Raw genomic sequence first — 23,557 nt, 5'->3', positions numbered from 1 at the left:
AGAAAAAACCACATCGTTGAAAGTACAATAGATATCTATAGCAGCACCATTTGTGATTGTAGTTCCCATAGTTTGAGGCATACCTGCACATACACCATTTAAGTCAAAGCAACTGTTGTTAATTCAAAATAAGAGTGACCATTTCTGCACTGTAATTAGCTAGAGAAATAGTGAATTGTGAATATCAGGCTCCCACTGTGCAGGCTGTTTTCTTTCAGCAATTAAGATAACTTTTTAATGTATTTGATTTAGTCACAGAGATTTAAATTTCAGATTAACAAACGCATTCCCACCTTTGCCTAAATATCACTCTGTCCTGCACTACACAGCAGTATTGCCCATCCACCCCTTTCCTACAGTATTTTAGATAATTTTAACCTGGCAAATCCAGAGAGGACTGAAAAAAAACCGTTAGAGGCACAGCATTTTTGTAGATTGCCTAGAGAGGCTCAAAGCAATCAAATGATTACAAGCTAACACTCACATATCTGTAAGGCACGCACAGCATTATTAGAAGTGCAAAAACTGCATTGATTTGTACACAGGGGTCAAGATCAAGAGCTTTCACCACAGATTCTAAAACTGAACTGAGTTCTCCCTTGCCTTGTTTGCATGTTTACAGATAAATCACACTCTTGATGTTTTTTGAATTTGCATCTTGAAAATGTTTATCATCAAATCATGGAATGGTTTGGGTTGGAAGGAACCTTAAAGATCATCCACTTCCAACCCCCTTGCCATGGCAGGGACACCTTCACTAGACTAGGCTGCTCAAAGCCTCATCCAACCTGGCCTTGAACACCTCCAGGGATGGGGCATCCACAAGTTCCCTTGGCAACCTGTTCCAAAGACTCACCACCCTTACAGGAAAAAATTTCTTCCTAATTTCTAATCTAAATCTCCCCTCTTTCATCTTAAAGTCATTACCCCTCGTCCTATCACTACACTCAGTGATAAAGAGCCCCTCCCCAGCTTTCCTGTAGGCCCCTTTAAAGTCACTATAAGGTCTCCCTGGAGCCTTCTCTTCTCTAGGCTGAACCACCCCAACTCTCTCAGCCTGTCCTCACAGGGGAGGTGCTCCAGCCTTCAGATCATCTTTGTGGCCCTTCTCTGGACCCTTGAAGTGCATTCCTACTCTTTTGTAAAAACTCTTTCACACACAATGAAAAAAAATAAAAAATCTTTAAGGCAGCTACTGCATTTACCTCAGTAGCTTCCTCTTCTTTGTGGACTCGGTAGGGGCTCGGGGTGCCTTGACCACCTGCTTCCCTGGGGTGTGGAGAAGGGCCTGCGCAGACCTCAGCCACTCGCTCGCTGGTTGTGCTGTAACATCCTCTGTGTCCTCGCCTGACCTCGACGGTAATCTCTTGGTGGATCCTGGAGTAGTGGTCACCAGGTCTGTCTCTCCTTCTTCCACATTGTCGTTATCAGATGAATACTCAGAAATTTGCACTGAAGTTGTCTAAACAAATAAAAATACACAGCTTTTTAAATGCAAAGCTAATGAGATAGCACTGGTTTATGTAGGCAGCTATTTATGTTCCCTAATAATCCATAAATTGATTGCCAATTTATTGATTAATATCACTTGGACAATTTCACTGTAAATGCACATTAAACTTTTACAAGTCAACATGAACTTCTAAATAGAAGTGCCATCGCTTGAGGGACAACTGGGACAAGTAACTTATATTTTTTTCACACAACTAGATCTGGAGAATTTATCAAAACGATAAGCCAGTGCTTATCTCAATCAGGAGAAGTTCTCAGACAGGTGTCAGAATTAGAGCAAGTTTTCAGGAAATCAAAGAGGCTAATGAGCAACAGAGATCATGACTGGCAGGAAAGCTGAGTGAAAGAAAACCTTCACATCTGGATTCAAGAAGTAGGAAGGATGGCTTCCCTAGTCTGAACACAGAGAAGAAACACATGTCCCTACTGAGAACTTGTAGCCGACAAAAAAACATGTAACCTTTTGTTAAAACAAGATTTTGATCACTAAAGCTGGCCTCCACCCATGTCCAGCAGAAGGTTTCAGCAGTCAAGTGTAGATATCAGGCTACATTCAGGTAGCTCTGGAGAGAGGACAGATCACAGGGGGCCACAAGCAAGCAGGGCTGGAGCTCAGACTCATAAAATGTCGCTGGAGCTCTTCTCCAAGAAACTCACAGGACAGACTGAACTCATTCCACCGCAGGAGGGATGAGAAGGGCTAAAATAAAGTCTCCAAAGAGACATGGAATGCCAAGGAGAGGGCTTGGCAGAGGAAATTTACCTGCTTTGGCTCAACTTGTTTTACTCTCCTCTAGGGCTCCTGCACAAGAAGGGTGAGGCAGCTGCATTGGCAACCTAAGGTGAGTACTACACAGTTGCTATGTACATTACACTCTCTTGAACCAGTATTTCTTAAAGTACTGAGTATTAAGCAAAAATACCTGGAAAGTAGCATTTTACTTAGTATAGAATGAAATTATCTAAAACTAAAATAGGCAGCAGATTAAGAAACCTAAGCTGGGCTCAGTCTTCAGGAGCTAGTTGGGAAAAGAAAACCCACTCTGTTCAAGTTGTGGTGGGGTGAGCATAGTAACAGCCCCATCACTGGGGCCACCAGCACTAGCCCAGCTCAAGGAGGCTTGCACAAAACTATTCCACAGAAGAAGCAAGTAAAGTAATTCAGCCTGATCTTCGAAAAAACCAGGCCCCAGTGCAAAACATTAGGTTCACATTATCAGTGGGGAACTGGAAAACTCAAAAGACTGCCTTTACCCCAAAACACAGTGCTCCGATCACAGACTAGGTTCTGAACAAAATTAGCCTCTGGTCCAGCGTGGTAAGCAACTCTCCAGACTGACAACTGGTTCAGATAAAGACTTTAAAGATAAAAGAGGAAAGGGAGAGAAATCACTGCATTCACTAATGCTGTTCTATGTTATTAATTAGCATAATCATCTGAAATCAACATTTCTGAACTGTGCACAAAAATGAGTTCAGCTCTTGCCAGTTCTTAAATACATTCTTCACATAAATGATGAGACAGCGTGTTCATGTTCTGAGTGCTTACCTAAGTATTCTGGAAACTGGAAGGACCTTTAAAGTTATCCAGAGAAGGAGAATAGCTAAAGAATGTAATTAAGATCAGCCTGTTTTAAACACAACACAGTCAACATTTGTCCCTTGGCAACAATATTTCTCTGAAAACAAACTCCTTCCACATTGGAAAAGAGCCAGAAATAAAAGGTTTCAAACAGCATGAAAGCAGTAAGCAAGCACTTCATTCTTAAAACACCATTCCAATGCACTGCTTTGCTCTAGAAGTGTTTCAACTTTGCTCAAACTGCTACAATATCCACTGCACCTAAAGAAGGAGCAAATCTGAAGTTCTTTGAGCAAGTAAAAGGCAGAGGAGGAAAGCCCTTGGGATGTGCTTCAAGTTAAGCACATGTTTTAAATGCACTGACTGTTGTAAGAGATAAGAAGCTTTCCTAATTAAAGATTGTCTAATAAATCATTTCATTCTTCTGCTAATATTTATTACTGTATACTTGTTTAGACTTAACTTCCCCAAGGAAACCATACTTTGGGGTGTTTGTTTTTGTTTTGTTTGCTTGTAAGAATTAAGAAAAAATAAAAACTGGTCACTTGGAAATTATTGTTGAAAGAGGAAGCTATAAAAATGGAGAAGAAAAACAAAGAACAAAAACTCAGCTTTCCAATTCCTTACATTATTTAATTGTAGCCACCATCAGAAATACAGTCTGAATAGAAAAATATTTTCAAAACATACAAACATGATATTTTCAAGCACCCAGTAAATGAGCTGGTATGTTCACCAACAGTATGGTGGTGGACAAGTGACCAAAAAAAAAATTTTGATTTCTTAGGTTCACTTTAAAACAATTATTAATAAATAGTGAAGAAATAGTGAAGAAATTCCTTATTGATTATTAATATGTTAAAACCCACAAAACTGAATTTTTAAAAGTCTGTGTTTTAACAAAAACCCCAAAACAATATCCCCAGTAATATCATTAAAAGTTTCTGAAAAGTGTAATTGCTAAGCACACAAAAGCATCAAATTAAAAGTAGCTAACTTTTCCACATTGCTTATTACTTCAAAATATAGCATTTTTTTGTTATGGTGGCTAAAGGTACAATGCTCCCCACTATATACAGGTTCCATTTCTCCACCTCAATCCCTTCCTCAATCCCCTGAGTCCAAAATACTGGGGTTTTCCATGACTGTCTCCCACATACCCCAGTCACTCCAAATACTTTGTACTGGACTGTTCAGCAAGATTTACTGATCATTTCAACCATGGCTTTGCTACAACCACCTCTTTTATATCACACCAACCACTTTTCATGTCCAAGGGCTGAGTAGAAAAGAAATGCAGGAGCTGAACTCAGTCTCTCTCTCACTAAAATGACAAACATGTCTCATTTTGTTCACTTTTAGTATAAACCAATTTGCCCTGTTCTAAATGGTCCCCTTTTATGGCTCTTTCTTCCAAGGAAGAACAACTTCGGTAAAAATGTACAGAATATTGCCATTTTTTCTCTAAGATTTGGCTACAGGAAAACAAAGAAGTCAGTGAATGCCATAGATGAGTACCTAGGACCCCATAATTTAAAGATAAGCATGTTTAAATCAAAATCCACCACAAGAGAGCTCACAAGATGAATTAATTTATGATAAATTTTTGACAGCACACATCAGTACTAGCTAACATAGAGGACAGTACAACTGTAAAAATACAAACCAGAATAAGAAACAGAAAATATCACCCCCTGAATAAACAGTTAAGACTGCTAAAGAATATATGATTACCCATGTCAACTTAAATTCATTTTAAAAAAAAAAAAATCACCAAAAAACCAGCCATGGAAATGGTAAAGTCCTGGGCTCAAACTGCTCAAACACTCTTGACTTCCACGAAATGAAGACAGCATCTGTTAAGCACACAGACTCTGCACACAAGCAGTTTAGAAGATACCATGCTGTTACTTCAGTGACCAAGTACTCCCTCCCCATCGAGACATTTGCTCCAGCTGCCTGTTGCTTTACCTTGAACACTTCGTAAATTCTTTGGGAGCACCTCTGCAATCTGAGCAGCATTTCTCTCTAAAATGTCTGATAAAACTACCTTTTCACTTCAATAATGATGGAAGAAAAAATATCTGTATTTGATCACTTTGATAAGCACTATATATTTCTTATCAATAAAAGATCAATAAGTTAATGTGAGAAGTGTTAAATTTCTATTTGAAGTTTCTAGCTTCAGCACAGAAAGCTGAACTGTACAAATCTTTCTGCATATAAATTAGGCAAACATATGAATCCTATTAAAAAAAATAAATATCTGTTTTTTAAAGAGGCAATCTCATACAGTGATTACTAACTAGAAGCAAAGAGATGAGCTGTTGGGAGAGTTTCTCCCCCTCCTTGGTTCTTCCTCCCATGATACATCACTCAGTGAAACTTTCCTAAGGAAAATTGTCAGTATATACACCCTACCTTGGTATTGTTTCAACACTTTCCCTTGTTCAGTCATCATACATTCAGAAAATGATGTAAATCTTTTTCAGTAGGTATGAAGATATACCAGATATGTGGCTCAATAAAAGCTCACAGATATTCTGAACGAGGTCATCAGCTGAACCTAAGACTCTTCAGCATGCTGCAATATGCCCAAATCCCCTCTTAACGACAAAAAAAAGGCTATCAAATTCTGTATAGACACCAAAATAACGTTTTACAGACAGAGGTCACTTAGTCTGCCATGTCCTTCCCTAAAAATAATTTTTTCCCTCCTATTTTCTTACTGCAGCTTAGTTCAAATGGCAGAAGGGTTTCTCTGATGGCCTTCTCTGCAAACCAACCAGGCTTTTGCAAGGCTGCAGAGCCAAGTCATGTCAGAAATGGAAACAGTATTTGAGAGTTTCAGACTTTGATCACTGTACATACACAGCAAACTCAGCCTTCTAGAAGTTTCTTCTCTATCTCTTTTTTGACATATCTTTGCCTCTAACTCTGAAAGTAGTTTCAATTATCCCCTGTCTGTTCACTCATGGACTATCTTTTTCCTTTTTCTGATTTCCTTACTCTTTCCAGAACTCATTTGCATTTCTCCTAACCACCCTCCTGTGACAGCCATCAAGATGGGTGGAAGCTGACTAGTACAGACAAACCCACAAGTGAACAAAGGCAACTACCCTACCTTTTATACCATCTTGCTTTCTGGTAAGCCATGCTACATTTGTACTACTAGTCCTCTTTGCTCTCACGCATGCAAAGGGACTAAAACACAGCAAACTTCTACCCCAGCAAATTAGTTACAGGTTGCAAGGAGATTTTATATCTTGCATGGTACTCTCCAAAAAACAGAGCAAGCAGCAAAGCCACTGGATTTTCTACAATGAATATTCACAAGCATAAATCACCAGTGCAGTGTGTCAAAGGCCCGGGCTATGGCAATGAATGCTTAAAGCTATCAGAAGCTGGTTTGCAGGATTAAAGGGAGTATGGTAAAGGTAAAAGAAAAAAAGTTTCCCCTTAATTAATCAACACAAAATCAATTCAGGCATTGTGTGCACAGACAGCACAAGACATTATTTGGCTCTATAAGATAGAAAGATAGTAAGGATTTAAAGCTTGCAGCTCTTTCAAAGCTTTGTGTTTTCTGAAGCTTTAACCAAAGCACTCAGTCTATGCCAAATATTTTCCTAGGATGTCAAGAAATAATTTGGTTCTTGGTAAACTACCTACTTTCACTCTAGAGAGAGAAAATTCAGATAAACCTTCACACAAAAAACTTGATGTTCAAGTGCAGAGCTAGGCGTGTGCCACCAAGCTTTCTTCTCACAGAATAACCACAGAACAGCACACAAAACATACAAGATTAGGTAGCAGTGCGTGGGCAGAAATAATTGTATGACAAAAAAGAATAACAATGAAAGACATAAATCACTAACAAGATATTTTTGGACTTGCAAGCCTGAACTGACACAGCAGATTAACTGAAATTTTGTAGCTGGAACAACCACCCAGTGCTATTACAGAGAGAGCATATATTTAAAATGGATCTCAGATAATGCCTAGCTGTTTAGCTAAGGACAGCATTCCTCCACAGCACATGTACTCAGAGCATCTGATCTGTCCTAAATACTTATCAGTGGTGTTGGTTCCGCGTACTAGGAAATGACATGTCCTGCTGCACACACATCAGCATTTTGTGGCTGCCACTACAGGGAACAGGGTTGTATGCTCTTCAAGGCCAGAAGAACAGCCACCTCAAGCATCAATCTGGGACTGTACAAGAGCACCTACCACTGAGGTGACAAAGGGTTTGCTTCCTTCTCCCTGCTCAGCCACCACTAAACTTCAGAAACATCTCCCTTCACAGGGACATGGGAATGAATTTTTGCTATCTTCTAGGTGTCACCACCCTTCGGAATGCAGTAGCTATTAGCACACAAAATCATTTTTGCCAAGTAGCAAAGAAGAATGTTGTACCTATTTGAATATGGAAAAGTGTAGGCAGCAACACCGTAATTATTCAAAGCAGAATCTGGTCACAGACTGCACCCTCATCTCCTCCTAATTGTGTTTTGAGGCCTTTAAACAAGTGGTTAGGACTTCTCTTCTATGACTAATTAAAAAGGATTCATTGCATCCAGCAGCCCAGTGCTTCATATCATAAAGGAAATTGATTCACGATTAATCTTGGAGGAAGGAAGCCAGCTACTAAATCCTAAGGACCACTGCATGCACTGCTGAGTTTCCATTTGCAGAGCAGTTTCCATTTCCATTTGCAGCTAAAGTCTTACCCATGTTTAATCCCATTTACCCTTTAAGTTCTACCAAAAAGTACAGCTGCATTAGCTACTACCTTAAGAGTTACCTGAACTATGATAGAATTCAAATGAAAAATACTAATAGCCGTTATCAAAAGAAAAGCAAATGAGACAGTTTCAGAGATGCTTTTGTGGACTGAAGGAGTCAAAAGGACTTTGATGTAACTGCTGAAATTAATGGAATGATACAGCCACTGTCTAGTCCGACTAGCAGTTCTCCTCTGATGCTGGGCTTCCTGCATGACTTCTGAAACCAAGAAAAGGTATGGAGGGTGACATGGCCAGGAAAACTCCCTATTACGCTTCAAAGGAAGTTGAAGCTGAGTACACAAGCCCACAAAGTAGTGTTTTATATCACATATGAAATAACAATTAACAAAATAAACAACTTGAATCATCATTTATGAGCTCCCATATCTTGTGTAGGTCATATTGCCTTGAAGTGGAAAATGGGGTGACAGCTGGTATTACATGCAGTATGTTTGGCTGTGTGTTCTTTTTGGTAAGGGGAGAGGTGCATGGTTTCACACACGTAATCTTGTACACATACAACATTGGCAGGCAGTATCCTGCAGGCAGAACTAATCATTTTAGAAAACAAGAATGGGAAAATAATACTAGAATAAGATTTTGCAAACACAAAAAAATCCACATGGATATCTGATCTTCAGAGAAAAAAATTGTGAGTGGATTGATTTAAATCACAAGAAAATGGGCTTTTTATAGACCTAATGAAAAGGTGGTATTTTACTGACTGCATTGCGTTTTGGGTTTAGGGTTTATTTTTTTGGAAGCCAGGTAAAGAACATGCAATGGGTAAGGAAGATGAAATTGTAGTCATAACTTCTAATCCTGAGCAGAAACCTCAGCTTTTACAAGACAAACAGGTTTAGCAAGCTATACCTCTGGAGATACATCCACAAGGTGTTCTGGCCTGCCTCTCCCAGAACAGGTTGTTCTAAGGCATGGATCAGCCAACCGAAACAGGTGAGGCTGTCTTCTCAGCCCAAGTGCATTTTTATAAGTCAGTAAAGCAAGAAGCACTATGTTTATTTCTAAGGATACATTTTGTGTAGAGTTAAATAGCTATTCTGAAAGCAAGACAGAAGAAAATGGCTGTCTGCTGGGCACAAGAAAAGAATAGGAGGGGATGGTGTGCTATTAAGGTAAAAAAAATGAATACAAAGCAGTTTACCCCACAACAGTTAAGGGATACTGAATGGTACCGTATGGAGTGTAAGGAAAACCTTGCTGCAGTTTTGCCATCTGTAACATTTGTGCTGCAACTACACCTCTTAAAAGCATCATTTTAGCAGTTTAATGAAGCCTTAACTTCAAGAAGTGAATCTATGACTTCCTAATTTTCTGCATTACCACACATCTGTCCATCACTCCTAATAGACCAAACAATGCTGAAAATGTCAAAATAGGCAACCTACAAGTGCTTCTTCTGCTTTGTCTAATCTATTTTTGCATCATCGAGAACATCCTTGGTTTCTTCCAGGGAAAATGACTGGCTGTTAAAGACAATTTGGACCAATTTATGCAAACTGTTAGCCAACATTATATTCAAGTGAATTACCGTAACCCCTGCTCTTCATTCCTTCCTTAAAAAAAGGGGGGTAGGGGGGAGCCGCCACTTCACGTGTTGTATCTTGCAAATTATTCAGGGACAAAATCAGGTCTCCTCTCATGCAACTGCATATCATCCCACACAGTTGAGCTCTCATGTTGATAAGGATTCTCCAGACGACAAAGACTCAGGTTTTCAAATATAAATACCTGACTCTGGGCATTCAGATAATTACATCATTTCGCACAGAAACCTCAACATTATGCACTGAAGTTTAGACACATGAGAAAATTGTAGTCAGCTTATAATACCACTTAAACAGGGTTTAGTTCTTGACACAGAAATAGGTACTTTCATGTTTCCAAGGAACAGATGTTATCACATGGTCTGATAACCTACTTTCACATTCTTTGTTTATACTTATTCACTCAGTTTCATATATTAACATTAATGGATTCAGGCCATGAAACCTCAGTTTTATTGCCTCTGTTCCAGGCGATGGTATGGTATTTCTCCAGGTTAAAGCTTGGATGTAACAAGAGGACTCAACTGAAAGGCATGATTAAAAGCCAAATTATTATTTATGAGCTAAATCCTAAAGCACCTAGACTAAACACCTGCAGGATTCAGTAGGAACTGCTAAGGGAGGAAATACATTTCCATCTCCAAGCAACTCCTCTGTTTTGTTCAAAGTCTTCAGAGAGAACAAATACTTGTAATGAGAGGTAATATCTTTTATTAGACAAACAGATATAACTGTGGAAAAACAGACAAGCTTTCAGCACCAACCCCTTCTATAGGTCCCAAAAGTTTTTTTTACTCCAAATAGATCATTTTGTCTAAGTAAATTAAATCCTTCCCTATAAAATCACTTCTTTCATATCTTTAGCTTATATAGTTACGAATAACGATCCTGCAAGCTTTTTAAAAAAATGTCCCTAAAAAAGAAACCATGAGAAAATACCTCTCACAATAATGTCTCTGTTTAGATCAAACAGGGAACAGTCAAAGACTTTAAAACACCTCATGTATTCTCTTTTAAAAAGTAGGTTGTAACTGCAAGCACTTTTTTTTTTTGAGATAGAAGCAAGCAATTCCAGAATAACTAACTAAACAAGAGATTGCACGCATATTCAGTGAAATACAAACTATGCACACCAACATCTCATCTTCGGTTGATCTGCCTACAGTTTCCTGTGAAACCCCTTAGAAAAACACTTATCAAAAAAGGAAAAGAAAAAGAAAATTAGAGAGAGAGGAAGCACAGCTGGCACAGTGTTGTATAACATACAAATCCATTAGAGGCATCATTGCTGCAATAATGCTCAGTGCTTAGTGAAAATTTCTTTGTTCATAATTTCCACAGAGATACAGACACGGCTTGAAATTCAGACTCTGCTTCCAGCTCCAGCAGTGCTGGCATTCACAGCTACGGCACTGGCAGCTTGAGGAGACACTAGGCTGCCGGGCAGCGCAGTGCATTACATTCATTTTCTTCTACTCCCACTCACTCCACATTCTTCTCACTTGACTGTTCTCCCCTTTGCCCCATTTATTACTTCACAGCGCCTGCAGTACTGCCCCCAAAGCCTAAAATAGACACTTCATTTCTTCCCTCCTCTTAATTTCTAACTTCTTCCGACCCTTTCCCTCCTCTCCAGAAGTACTTCCACAGCCTATCTTTTCTAGAACATTGTTTCATATTTTTGCACTGTTAAAACTATTTTAAACAGCAAACATTCTAGGGCAGGAAATGTCTTACAACGCCTGAAATACTGTGTTAGCAATGACATTGTGGTGGGTACAAAAGCACCACCTTCACCTAAGCTCATTTTTAACTATGCTGGAAGTGCCTACATGCCGAGGGAAGAAACAGAAGACCCGTTTCGTTGCTTTTCCAAGTAAGCTGATGAACACCAAACAAGAAAACTAGCTTCAAAAACACATTAAATGTTCTCGTTGAAAAGTAATTCTGTTTGGAGAAAGAACAAAGAAAAAGGAGCCCAAAACTAAGTAAACAGATTTTCTTTTAGATCATGTGCCTAAACTTCAGAGGAGCAGAAGGAAAATAAAGTAATTATCAGTTGAGTTTCTCTTATTGAATATTGTAACATTGCCATAAACGCACATTTTACAGAGAGATTTAGAGGTGCTAACTGCTGCAATACTATCTTAATTTGGACACATTTAGTTGTGCTGATTGTTCACAATACTTTAAAAGATTTCAAAGTGAAGATCAATTAAAACTCCTTCAAGATGTATATTAGAATTAAACCACAACTGTGTGCTGTAATGTGTGCTACATTACATACAGCTACATGATTGCCATAGTTTGGGTATAACATACACTGCAGGACACATGGAGACAATCACACATATTTAAAACTTTCATTAGTAAATAAGCATACTACATAAACATACCAGGAAAAACACACTTGAAATGTCCCAGTAAGGCAGTAACCAAATACACTCCACAAACAATTAAACTCAGTGGACTGCAAGTCTCTAAAAACTGGCAAGCAACTGGCACACAGAACTTGCAGAGAAGAGAGCGCTGAAATGCAAAGGATCAGTAATTTGTACTAAGCAATTCCTTATTAGGATTATAAAGCTAGCATAAATAGGAAGATTAAAAGGAATTAAGACAATGCTTCTCAATTACAGGCATAGAGAAAAAGAGAGCCTCAGTGCATGTCTGCACATTTTAACATGCTTTAAAAAGCAATAACTGACTGCTTTCCATAGCAGTCCCCAGCATCTCCAACCATATCAAGAGACTGTGATGGATCAATTAAACTTCCTTTTTTAAAAATCAATGCTCATTTTACTTCAGGAAAGGGGAGAAAAATCACATAGAGCTGTCATTTTCTTTCCTATTCAGTTAGCACACGTCAATGTGTATTTACATGTGGAAAATGCAACCTCTGCAAGATTCGGAGGATGGTGTTTGTCCCCCTTCTTTTTTAAAATATAAGAGAAGCTTGAGGCTGACAAGATAACGCTGAAATAATACAAGTTAATCCAGCTTCTAGGAACAGCACCTAAAAACAAAATGTATACTTCAAGATACTATTAAAACATTCACTGCTTATTCTCCTCTTCCCAAAGTAAAAGTACTCATGCGATATTTGTCCTTCATGCTGAATTCTGCAGTTAGGAAGATTTTTAAAAAGTATCCCAAATCTTTTTTTCTTGAACTTGTAAGTGATCTATTAGTATTCTGATCAAAAACTTATCTGTATGAAGCAACTAAAAATATTGTGAAAGTTGCAATTTCCTGAAATGTTTAGGGCCACAAACCCCGGCCCAAAGTTTGTGCTAAAGTAAACGGAAGAAAAATAATTTTTATTAAACACCAGCTAACTCCTGAACACGAGCAGCATGAAGTCTTGCTCCAGAAGCCCTACTCGGCACTGAGAAGTTGGAGTGAGGGGAGAGGAGAAAGCCAAGGTGAGAAAGGAGGGGGACTGACAGCAGCTTTGAAGAAAAGTGTTCAAGCAGTTCTCAGTGGTCGGCTTCACCGTTTTTAGGAGTGTCTGATTCAGGCAGCTTTATTTCCTAAATGCAACAGTGCAAATGTTGGCATCTGCTGTACCAATTTTGTGTTCCTCTTATTGGCAAATATTTTAATTGGATTTTTTTTCTTAGTGGTTAGACAGCAATGTAGCAGTAATACTACTTTGGTAGCAATGAATGGTCCACAGAGCCCATTGTAACTAGCTAAAACAGTGCAACATTTTCTATCCCTCGCTCCAAATCACCAAAGAGATACTTGTGCATCTAGTAACCTGAACTGCCACTTGGATGATCTGCATCTCCCTGTTCACAACAACACTACTTTCACTTTGGTTAGAAAGGCAGGCAAGACATTGCAGCAGAGTTGGTTTGTTTGGTTTTTCTTAAATCAGTCTTTTAAAATCCAAAGAATTTCACATGCTTCAAGAATCATTTTTCAGGGTGCAATATAGGGCAGGACCACAGTAGAGCAAGATCTTGCTTTCTATTTGCCAAAATTTCAATCTGTTTATCTTTAGAACTGTTTCAACGATATAAACTCCAGCTCCTCCAGTATTTTCCATTCAGTACGTACAACAGTAACTATACAGGTCAGCTAATTTATTGTAACTCTTCTCAAATAAGTTTAAGCAAGTTTTTAGACAATAGTAGAATGATAGGCACCATGTTTTTTATTCTAGAGCTACCAATTCATTACAAGTAAACTACACACTAATTTTAAATATATTAAAATCAAGCAAAAAAAAAAAAATCAGTCAGTTAAGGAAATGCAGAATACAAACAAATACAGCTGTGTCATATAATACTGCAAGATGATTTAGTCTAGGCATAAAGGGAAATATAACTTTATGATTCAGAAGAGAATTTGAATATTCTTGTAAAAAAGATTATTTCTCAGTTGTAAACTTCTCTGTCAAAATAATGTAAAAATGCACTCACAAGTACATCATTTAAGCCCTTGGTTTCCAAAACGCTGACTTAAGATTTCCACTGATGCTACTGCAATTCAGAGCATTAATATAAGTATAACACATACCAAGACTCCAGGATAAAAATCCCTTTGACGTGTTTATCGACATCTACTACAGCCAAATTTACACTTGGAAATTTTAGACATTTTAAATGCATTTTCCCTCCGAATTGCCAAAAGGAAACAGATTCCATTATGTACTAATCACTTAAGAGGACAAGCAGCTGAGTTTCTAGATCAAAAGTTGACCATTTGTGCCAATTTACAAGAGTACCACCAAAGAGGTGATTTTTTTTTTCCTGTATACCATTTTACTATTAACAAAGTCCTGGAAAACTGCACCACTACAGCTAAATATAATATTGTTATTCCTGGAATGCACTTATAGAAGGAATGCAAAGCCTACCCTAAGCAGAAAAACAAAAGTGTACAATTGCATTTTAGACTACCTGACGAGACAACTTCTTATGGAAATAGCACTCAATAAATTGAAAATTCAATTTAACGAGTAGCCCACGCTGTCACAGACTGCAGTGAAAAAAGTATGCATATATATATATGCACACACCCCACTTCATCCCAAGCACAAGCATTTATATTTATTTATTCAAACAAACTAGTAATTTTCCATTTAGAAAAGGTCACATACTTTTCTCACCAGTTTTACCTTTTTCTTCGTGTATTTTATACACACCTAATATTAACCTGTTAGCTTGTTCTGCCTAAACTCTGAGGACTCTCAGAGGGGTTCCTGAATTCCCTCTGCTTTTTGCAGAATAGCAACTCCAATTAAGTTCACTGAGTTTTTCTGTGTAAGGCTGCAATAATTCAACATAAATTTCACTAAACAGAAAAGGAAGAACAACATATGCAGAAAGCAGATGCATGCACCTGCACATCCACTCCTCCTTGCCCCAAAACTGAACTCCACATCATTCCACAACCCACTACACACGTACATACTCTACAAATTGGTCTCAAGCATAGAGTAATATTTGCAGGACTTTCATGGCAAATAACTTTATATCTGAAGGATTACAGAAATAGGCTGCACAGAAATATGGAGAAAAAGCAGCGACACTTTCTAATACACAAACAATCAAAACTTAAGGCCAATATCCCAAGAGGTTCTATATAGTTTCAAGTAATGCTAAACTGACAAACTAGAACTTTTACAACATCGAACCAATGCCTTATTCATGTCCTAAGCAGCAAGTATGAAAATCCAGGAAACAGGAGCATATCAGAAAAGTCTATATTTCATTCAACAACCATTTATAAAGCACAGCCTGCAGAGAGGTTCCACAAAGCACATAAATCAGGTTTGCTATGAAAGCAACACCACTGGATTTATGTACGTGGGTTTTCTAGATGTTATACTATTACCATATATCATGGCTAAGACTGTGAAGACTGGGTGCACAAATGCGGCCTCTCTACTGGTGCAGCCCTGACAGAAAGAGGTATAGAAGATGTCTTAAGTAGCTTCACACACAATACACAAAACTACTTCGGTAGAAGTAGAGGAATGCTATTTGCTGTAGATAGTAACCACCACCAGAAGAGTTTGCTAATGACCGATGAAGCAAAATTGAATTATAAGATTTCTAAGGAGAAAGTACAACCCAGAAGTACTGACTGAAAATGTGAACCTTCACAACAAATTGTGATCTAGTGATGTAAGCACAGGACTGAGTCAGAAAGCCTGACATTTAAGACTGGATCTAACATCAGTTCCTGTGGTTTGGGAAGAGGCTATTTAAGACAAGATTTTCAAAAATGACTCCTAACCGTCTCAGGCAACTTGGTTCTCAAGCTGATTTTGCACAGGTGCTAGACCCTGACTCCCACGTAAAAGCATTAAGCCCACTGAGACTCAGCATCCAGGGGCAAGGGAAGCAGAACTGCAAAATGTCTATAATTGAATTTAAGTAGACATTCAAATTTAAAAGAGTTTTGAAAATTAGAATCATAGAATCAGCAGCTTGAAAAAGACCTCTGAGTTCATCAAGTCCAACCATACCTACCTGCCACTAAACTGTATCCTTAAGTACCTCATCTACCCATCTTTTAAATTCCTCTAGGGATGGTGACTCAACCACCTCCCTGGGCAGCCTGTGTCAGTGTCTGATGACCCTTCTGGTGAAAAATTTTTTCCTAATGTCCAATCTGAACTTCCCCTGTTGCAGCTTGAGGCCATTCCCCTTTGTCCTATCACCTGTCGCTTGGGAGAAGAGACCGGCCTCCGTCTCTCTACACCTTTCAGGCAGTTGCAGAGAGCAACAAGGTCTCCCCTCGGTCTCCTCTTCCCTAGGCTAAACAACCCCAGTTCCCTCAGCTGTTCCCCCTTTGACTTGTTCTCCAGCCCTTTCACCAGCTTTGTTGCTCTTCTAAAATTCTCACGTAATAGTTTCACTCTTTGAAACAGAAGACTATGATCATTTTGGTCACTTTGTTTCTTAAAGCACTGCATCTGGACATACCCAGATGCAGTGCAACTCAACAGGCTCACAGTTTATGTCACATTTAAGCCTGTAAGCACAAAGTTAGTACTTCTGTACGTAAGCCTATTTATGGGCTTGGTTCAGTAGATGTGGATTTATGCTTTGCAGAGATTTCCACTCGGAGCACACTGTATGCACTGCTTGCATTGAAAACCATATCCACAACAGTAAACACATAACTCATCTGTAACACTTGAGACATTTCAGCCTAAGGAGAAAAAAACCCCAAGTTTTAGCAAGACAATCTTTAGCTTAAGAGAGTTTAATTCCCTCCCTCTCAAGAAAAAGCTCAACTCACCAACCAAAGCAATGAGGAGGTCATTTACAACTCGCCCTTGAAGGCTGAGCCACTGCAGAAAAAACCACGAGATTCAAAGGGTCTTGAAGACCTCCAGTCCCTGCTCTACATCAAACAGGCATTAGATAAAATCCAGGAACACCAAGGAGCTTAAGTGTTCCTTGGTCAGAAAGACAGTAGCTGGAAATCCTGGTATTTAGCACTTAAGCTCTTCTGTTCATTGTATACAGAACACAAGCATCTAAATCTAAGTTTAATAGCTATTTCACAGGCCAGGACTTAGATTCCTATAATTCTGGCACAACAATCAGCTGCACTGCAGAAATCAGCTCATTTTTGCATTTGCCTCTAAATATGCTGCAGCATTTTTTGGAAATCCACACATCTCCCAAAAGGCAAATCTCGCAAATCTCGCAAATCTCCCAAAGTTAATGCTGATTTAGCAATACATGACAATTCAGTCCTCTCTAGCTGCCTAACCAGATTTCAGTTACTGCAGTTTGGAATTTTACAGTGACACTACATGACCAAGCACAGTCTAACTGGATTTTCATTTGTTACTTAGATGAGGACCTATTCACTTCTATACTTCCTCAATTCAAGCAGTGGAGAAATTTAAGCTGTGAAGACAACACTGGATTTTGCAACACATCCAGAATTAAAAAAAAAAAAAAAAGAATTCAAATACATCAAAGCGGTCAGATAAGTTAGTACTCAATAGGAAGTTGCTTCTCAAAAGGAAATTGCAAATTTCAGTCAAAGAGGAAGATGGAGAGTTAGAATTAACTAACTGTTCCAAAACCTTCAGAAAGCAGGAAGAGTTTGTGAAGCCTGCATGAAGGAAACTGCACGCAACTACATAAACCAGCTCAGTTCAGGGTTATGTAAATACCTTAAGAATATGTCTCCAATTAAAATAAGAAAACAACAACACAAAAAACCCAACCAACAAACAATCAATCTCCCATCAAGCTGCACATGTTTGTGAAAGGCCTTAAGAGATATCCCAGCAGTTGTTACATGCGGATCTATTTACCAATTAGACAGGCTAGATGTAGACACCTTAAAACTGGCTGTGCAACACAACAATGCATATTTTCAGTTACAGAAAGTGTAACAAATGCATTTAAAACCAGAACACTTACTATATTTTGTTGAAGTTTTTCCTATCACTCACAACTTTCTAGCAAACATCTAGTCTTCTCTGAAGACCAGGGATTATTTTAATGCATGCTCCAAGGCAACTGGAATGATGATTTTGGGGCAATTAATCCATTTAGATTAACCAGAGTTTATATCCAGTGCCCAGATTGTGGGCATCTGGCGACTACCACAGTTAGGGCAATAGGCTAGACAGATCTTTAGTTGGCCTTACCTACCCATGCTTATATCTTATCAGAAAATGTTCCTCAGCAGCTGGGGAAAAAGTGCACTTTTTAATACATACTCATTAACACAAGAGTTAGATAAAAAAGTATCGCTTAAAAACTATGTTTTCTAGTACCTGGCCAACAATGAATACTTGTGTGGCCTTTCATGCCCCAAAACACCCAGTTCAAGCAGTTACTCAAGCTGTGTTCAGCTGTAACTGAATTAAATGCCAATACATGGTATTGGCAAAACTTTTCCCATTACCTTGCTACTGTACCTGAATGTAACTGGGAATATGTCCAGTTCAGACACAGTTTTTGCTGTAATACCATGATGGTGAGGGCTTGGCAAGATTACATCATGCACATTATCTTGGTAACCAGGCAGCAGCAGCTTCACCAACTGAGCTCAAGGTCAAGCCATCAACAGTTGTGCTGAATTCTGCACATTTTTACAAAGGCTTTCCCATTTATTATGTCGGTTTTAATTTACTGCCCTTATCTTAGTGCTGTACCAACATCTCTATGCAATGTTTGTATACCCAATAAATTGTGAGAAAACATGCAGTGACAGGAAACAAACTCTAGCCTTGTCAAGATGTATTACAAACATTATGCTCAAAATTTTTCACTCCTGATGGAGTAAAATAGACCATGCATAATTAAGCCTGAAAACTCCTGTCAGGCACACATGTTTCAGAATCACAGATCTGCTCACTTCTGAACTCTGGGTCTTTCAGTATGAAATCAGTTGCTACAACACAACCTTAAGCTCTTTCAAAACTCCTCAACCATTTTCAGTTCTTCTCCAAACAACATTTAACCTTATAGTCCAAAACCAGCCTACGTTAGTTTCAGAGATGACAACAAAAATGAAGCATATGTGCCACCTTGTGAAATCCGCACATCTGGCTCTATTTGACAGGACTGCCATTCCCATGTTGTCCCTTCTTCTTCACTATGTAACATCTGCCCCTTTCTTTCCCCCTCTATTAATCCTCTTCGCAAAAAAAAAATCCCAAATTGTTGTAAAATAAACATATAAACGTATCAGGCAACACATTAAACAGAGCAGAAGCAAATACTGGAAGCAATTCTATTTCCACTAAAGCAAAAGACTTCTCTTAAAAATAGCTGCTAGCATAACTAAGGTCTGCAAGAAGTAGCACTTATTAAGCTTTATAAAAATTACAAGGTTAATATCAGGGGCAGAGTGTGTAAATTACAAAACTGATGTGTTAGTTGTAGCAGTGCATTTTTCTTATTTTGAGGATGAATCACAATATGCCAGAAATTAGAGACCTGCACTCAGCTTGCATAAGATGGGATAAACAGTAGCTGCGCTGGGTTTATGAGGAGCTCTGAGGACAGATTCACCTAGTTAATCATTTAGAGGAATAGAGGCTTTCTGGAGGCCATGCTGCTGAACGATGCATTGAACAAGTTGCTTTCCACACCCATCAGCCTCTCAAAAGCTTCAGTAGTCTGGATGTACTAAAAACTTCTCCCCATATCTTCAGAGCCACATCTACCTCCAAACACAAGTAAACAGTAGAAGAAATCTATTGAATGTTGGCAAAACAACAGAGACAGTAAGAAGAGACATACAATAGCATCCTTGTAGATTTAGAGTCAGAAAAACGAATTCATAGTAACTTCTTCTCTCCCCTGCCCTCATCACCACCCCCAGAAGTAAATCACACAGCCATGTACACTCCTGCACAGTGGCTTTAATATGCTGAGCGATTAAAGGTGACGACGATGACTACAGGCCATACTATGCATGTTTAGAGGCTTTTCAGTTCAACACTGAGGGGCCAAATAGGGCTACTGTCTATCTAAAATATTTTACTCTGATTAAGGGTGTAATTATACAGTTAGTCATAATAGCTACCATACTTTAAAAGAAACCCACCTCTCCTTCAGGGGAAGGGAAGGAAATTATGCTACTTTATTCATCCAAACACATTCTCAGTTAAATTCAAATACAACATGTGGACTAGATAAATACAGTGACACACAGCCACAAACACTTACTAATCCAAGATAGAACAAGGAGATGAATCTTTTAACCTATAATCTTCGCAAAGGGAAACTAAATCTTATGATTAAGAGTTATGTCATATCTGTGCAGGTATCAGTGGAGGCTGGGTGTTCGCTTCTCAGCTGTCACATGAAATTCATGCTGGTCTTAGGGTCTAAATGTGGGCAAACACACTACAAACATGGGGTCTGACACAGAGCTTAAGAGATTTACTTGTTTATATGGTTAACACATAACTTCTGTGGATATCCATATATATTTTGAGCAGACGGGTAGGCTGGTGCAAAGAATCTTACTCAGCATATACTAAACAGAACTCTTTTCCTTCTCACTGTATTTTCAACCCGGCAACAGATTTGATCTGCTTTTGTTACCTTCAGCAATTCACCCCTTCAGGTCCACAGGAATAAAGATTTTTGTCTAGGAGGGGTTTCCCTGGCTTGGGTAACCTTTCACAGAAATGTAGTTGAGTTCAAATATCCACTACCGTTGACATATAAGAAAATATAAGGAAAGATTGTTTCTATATTAAGCTATACCTTTTAAACTAATGATTCTGGTTATGCAGGAAAGAGCGCAAAAAAGAAAATGCACAATAGATGTGCTTTAAGTTTTTACTGGGTTTTTTTTTACTGATTCTAAACGTCTGTGTTTAATACTACCAAAGCAAGTTAGAGAACAGTCCCCAGCCAGCACTGTCTGGAGACTCTCCAAGAGCTTCAGTTTCCTGAGGAGACACACTCAGACACAACACAGACCTAGTTCACTTGACTATGAAGGAGGGGAGACTGGGTCTACACAATATCTTGATCCAGAGTAGTCCCAGTCCACATTTCACGGAAGAAAAAAAAAAAAGAAAAAAGAAAGGCAAAGGGTGGTAAATACAGGAGAAAAAAACCATCACCTTTGCCAGTAAGGTTTCCAGTTATCCATGGGGACACTTGTATGGTCTCTGGAAACTCTCCTTCAGGAATAAAGTATTTGGAGCATTTGGTATGCATTCAAGAGCTCTGAACAAATCTATTGAGTTTTACTGCTTAACCTTCCTCCTTTCCCCCTCTGATTTTTCAGCATTGGTGTTAGAATTTTGAAATATTCTATAGCTCAAAAACTGAACGCACATTCCCCGTGCTAATAATTTGATGAGCGAGAAGGCTAACCAGGATCCAGCTGAGGCACAACATTCCACATAATTTGTTAGATAACACAAATATAAATCATCTTTATACGTGCATAGTTTTTAATCACCATCCTTTGGCCAATACAGCTCAGCGGTCAAGTCCCAAGAACAATTTTATGAGTCCTGTCATCCCTGTTTTTCTCTAAGTATTCTCTCAAGTGATTCCAGTGCTGTACCTCCCTTGAGTTAGATTTTCCGTATCTTTTATAATGCTATCTGCTATTCTTTTTTTCCACATTTGATAGTACAGAGAATAAAACATCATTGAAAAGATAGGAGAAAATTTTATATTGCATTGACAGAACTACACAAAAATAACAAAAATATAGACCAAGATATGCTATAAAGCAATAAAATTACAAACCACCACATACAATTGTTTTATGGGAAAGAAGGATGAGAAAAAATTCTTTTCCAGCTTTCACACCATTTCCTTCCCCCACACACACCCAATCTGGGTGAGGTAGGAAACGAGAGGGGTTTTTTGTTTCTTTTAATTTTGACCTGAAACATATTTTAAGTAATTGCAAGTGAGTGACACCTAGTGATGAACACAAATCTGATCATCCTCCACTCTCCCACACAGAGAAGATAAGCCAGCAAGCACCAACAGGTAACGCAGGAGTGGGTGTTGAATCATGGGAACCTGCCACTACTGTGTTTCTCTCCCTCAAAAGCCAAACTCAGTGAGTGAGCCAGAACTCAGAAACTCGGTGCACAACTAAAAAGAAAAAAAAAATTACTAAAATGGCTAATCCGTCCAAATAAGAGACAGTTAAATCATGACCTGTAAATTCATTTCTCCATTCTTTTCAAAACTAATCACCTCTCCCTAGAAACACCAAGTTCTCTCAGATACCATTCTTAATTAAAAAAAGAAATATCCCAGAAGCTAACAGGAAGAATGGGTTTCTCATCAAATACTATAATATCAACAGTTGTCTTGGAGACCACTTAGTGATGTCTCTGCATTATAACTGCTATCCTGTTGTAAGGATTTTATGAGCTCGTCAAAGACTCTTATTTTGCCAGTAGTTCCAAAATTATTGCTCACAGAGCAGTTACTGGAAGTGAAGGGGAGGGGATCTAGTGTGATTTGTGGTAGGGTTACAGGAAGGAAAAGTATGCTACTATGCAAAGTAGCGACAACACAGTCCCCTGAAAGGGAAGCTGGAATAAGACAACCAAGAAAATTTGTCTGACTTTTCAACATCAGGACGTGGGACAATCCAGTACATGGGAAGCTCACCCTGAACAGAAGATTTCTTTACCTAGTGCACTTTTAAGAGCAGTCTAAAGCTCTGGGGCTAAGAAAGCAAAACACAAGATCTTGTAGGAAAGGGAAATGATTAACCTAGCACAGCCATTGCTCCTTTCACGCACTATATGCCATTTCATCTGTTTCTGTCAAGAGTGGGATTTTGTCACTGGAACCTCAGGAGCAGCTCTTGCTTTGAAGACACAAAGTAGACACCGTAATTAAAAGCCACCACAAGGACAGGAGTCAAAAAATATAAATATCAGTGGGCAAAGAAAGGAAAACACACGCTACAACTTGTAGACCTTGTTCTGCTTAGCAAATCCATAGCCATCTTCATTTCTCTCCTCACAGATTCATGTGAGGTTGGGCTTTTCTACCACCCCAATCCTCCTGTAAACATTAAAGAAAATTCAAAAGCTTGTAATATTTAAAGCCCTGAAAGCTCATGCTCTTCGGGAAAACTAACGCAACAGAGCCACCTACCATGCAAAGGCAGGACTGGCAGGGCTTAGGCAGCAAGAGCTGCCACTGAAACTTATTTGAATGAACTTGACCCAGGTTGGTGGCCAGCCAGCACCCTACGTCACCCTGTGACTTAACAGAACACAGTGTTCTTGGCACTCGCACAAAAATGTGTTGAAATCCACACTGGAGAGAGAGAGAGAGAAAAAAAAAGTCAGTGTGTGTTTCATATTAATAAAGGAAAATGGTAATGAAAAGGTAATAAAATGTAAAGGCAGCACTAACTCTTTTAAAACGCATCCGCTGCATTTTTCTCCCAATTTATTTGTATCACTTGGTGTTCCCTCATATACCAGAAGCTTGGCGCAGTGGCAGTTCCCTCCAGCACGAGCCCTCCCCTGTCCAAATCCCATCCTACGCGCTCTCCTTCTCACCTCTCCCAGTGCCCTACCTGGAAAATTCCAGTGCAGCACTCAGCCAAGCAGCGAGGGCAGACACTGGCTGCAGTGCCAGGGCTGCTCCTGA

At 38.9% G+C, this 23,557-nt stretch overlaps 1 protein-coding gene across 1 annotated transcript in view; it reads right to left on the bottom strand.

Moving 5' to 3' along the window:
- The window catches only part of SPIDR (scaffold protein involved in DNA repair), a 216,721-nt gene that overhangs the window by 159,408 nt on the left and 33,756 nt on the right, over nucleotides 1-23,557 (bottom strand). Inside the window, exon 6 of the mRNA XM_069854054.1 lies at nucleotides 1,206-1,462. Coding sequence (XP_069710155.1) covers nucleotides 1,206-1,462 — 257 coding nt within the window. The remainder of the gene's footprint in view (nucleotides 1-1,205; nucleotides 1,463-23,557) is intronic.

This window comes from Phaenicophaeus curvirostris, chromosome 3 (assembly GCF_032191515.1).
Source record: "Phaenicophaeus curvirostris isolate KB17595 chromosome 3, BPBGC_Pcur_1.0, whole genome shotgun sequence".
Classification (NCBI taxonomy): domain Eukaryota; kingdom Metazoa; phylum Chordata; class Aves; order Cuculiformes; family Cuculidae; genus Phaenicophaeus; species Phaenicophaeus curvirostris.
Note: the sequence above shows the minus strand (reverse complement) of the source record. Positions and strands in the feature narration are given on the sequence as shown.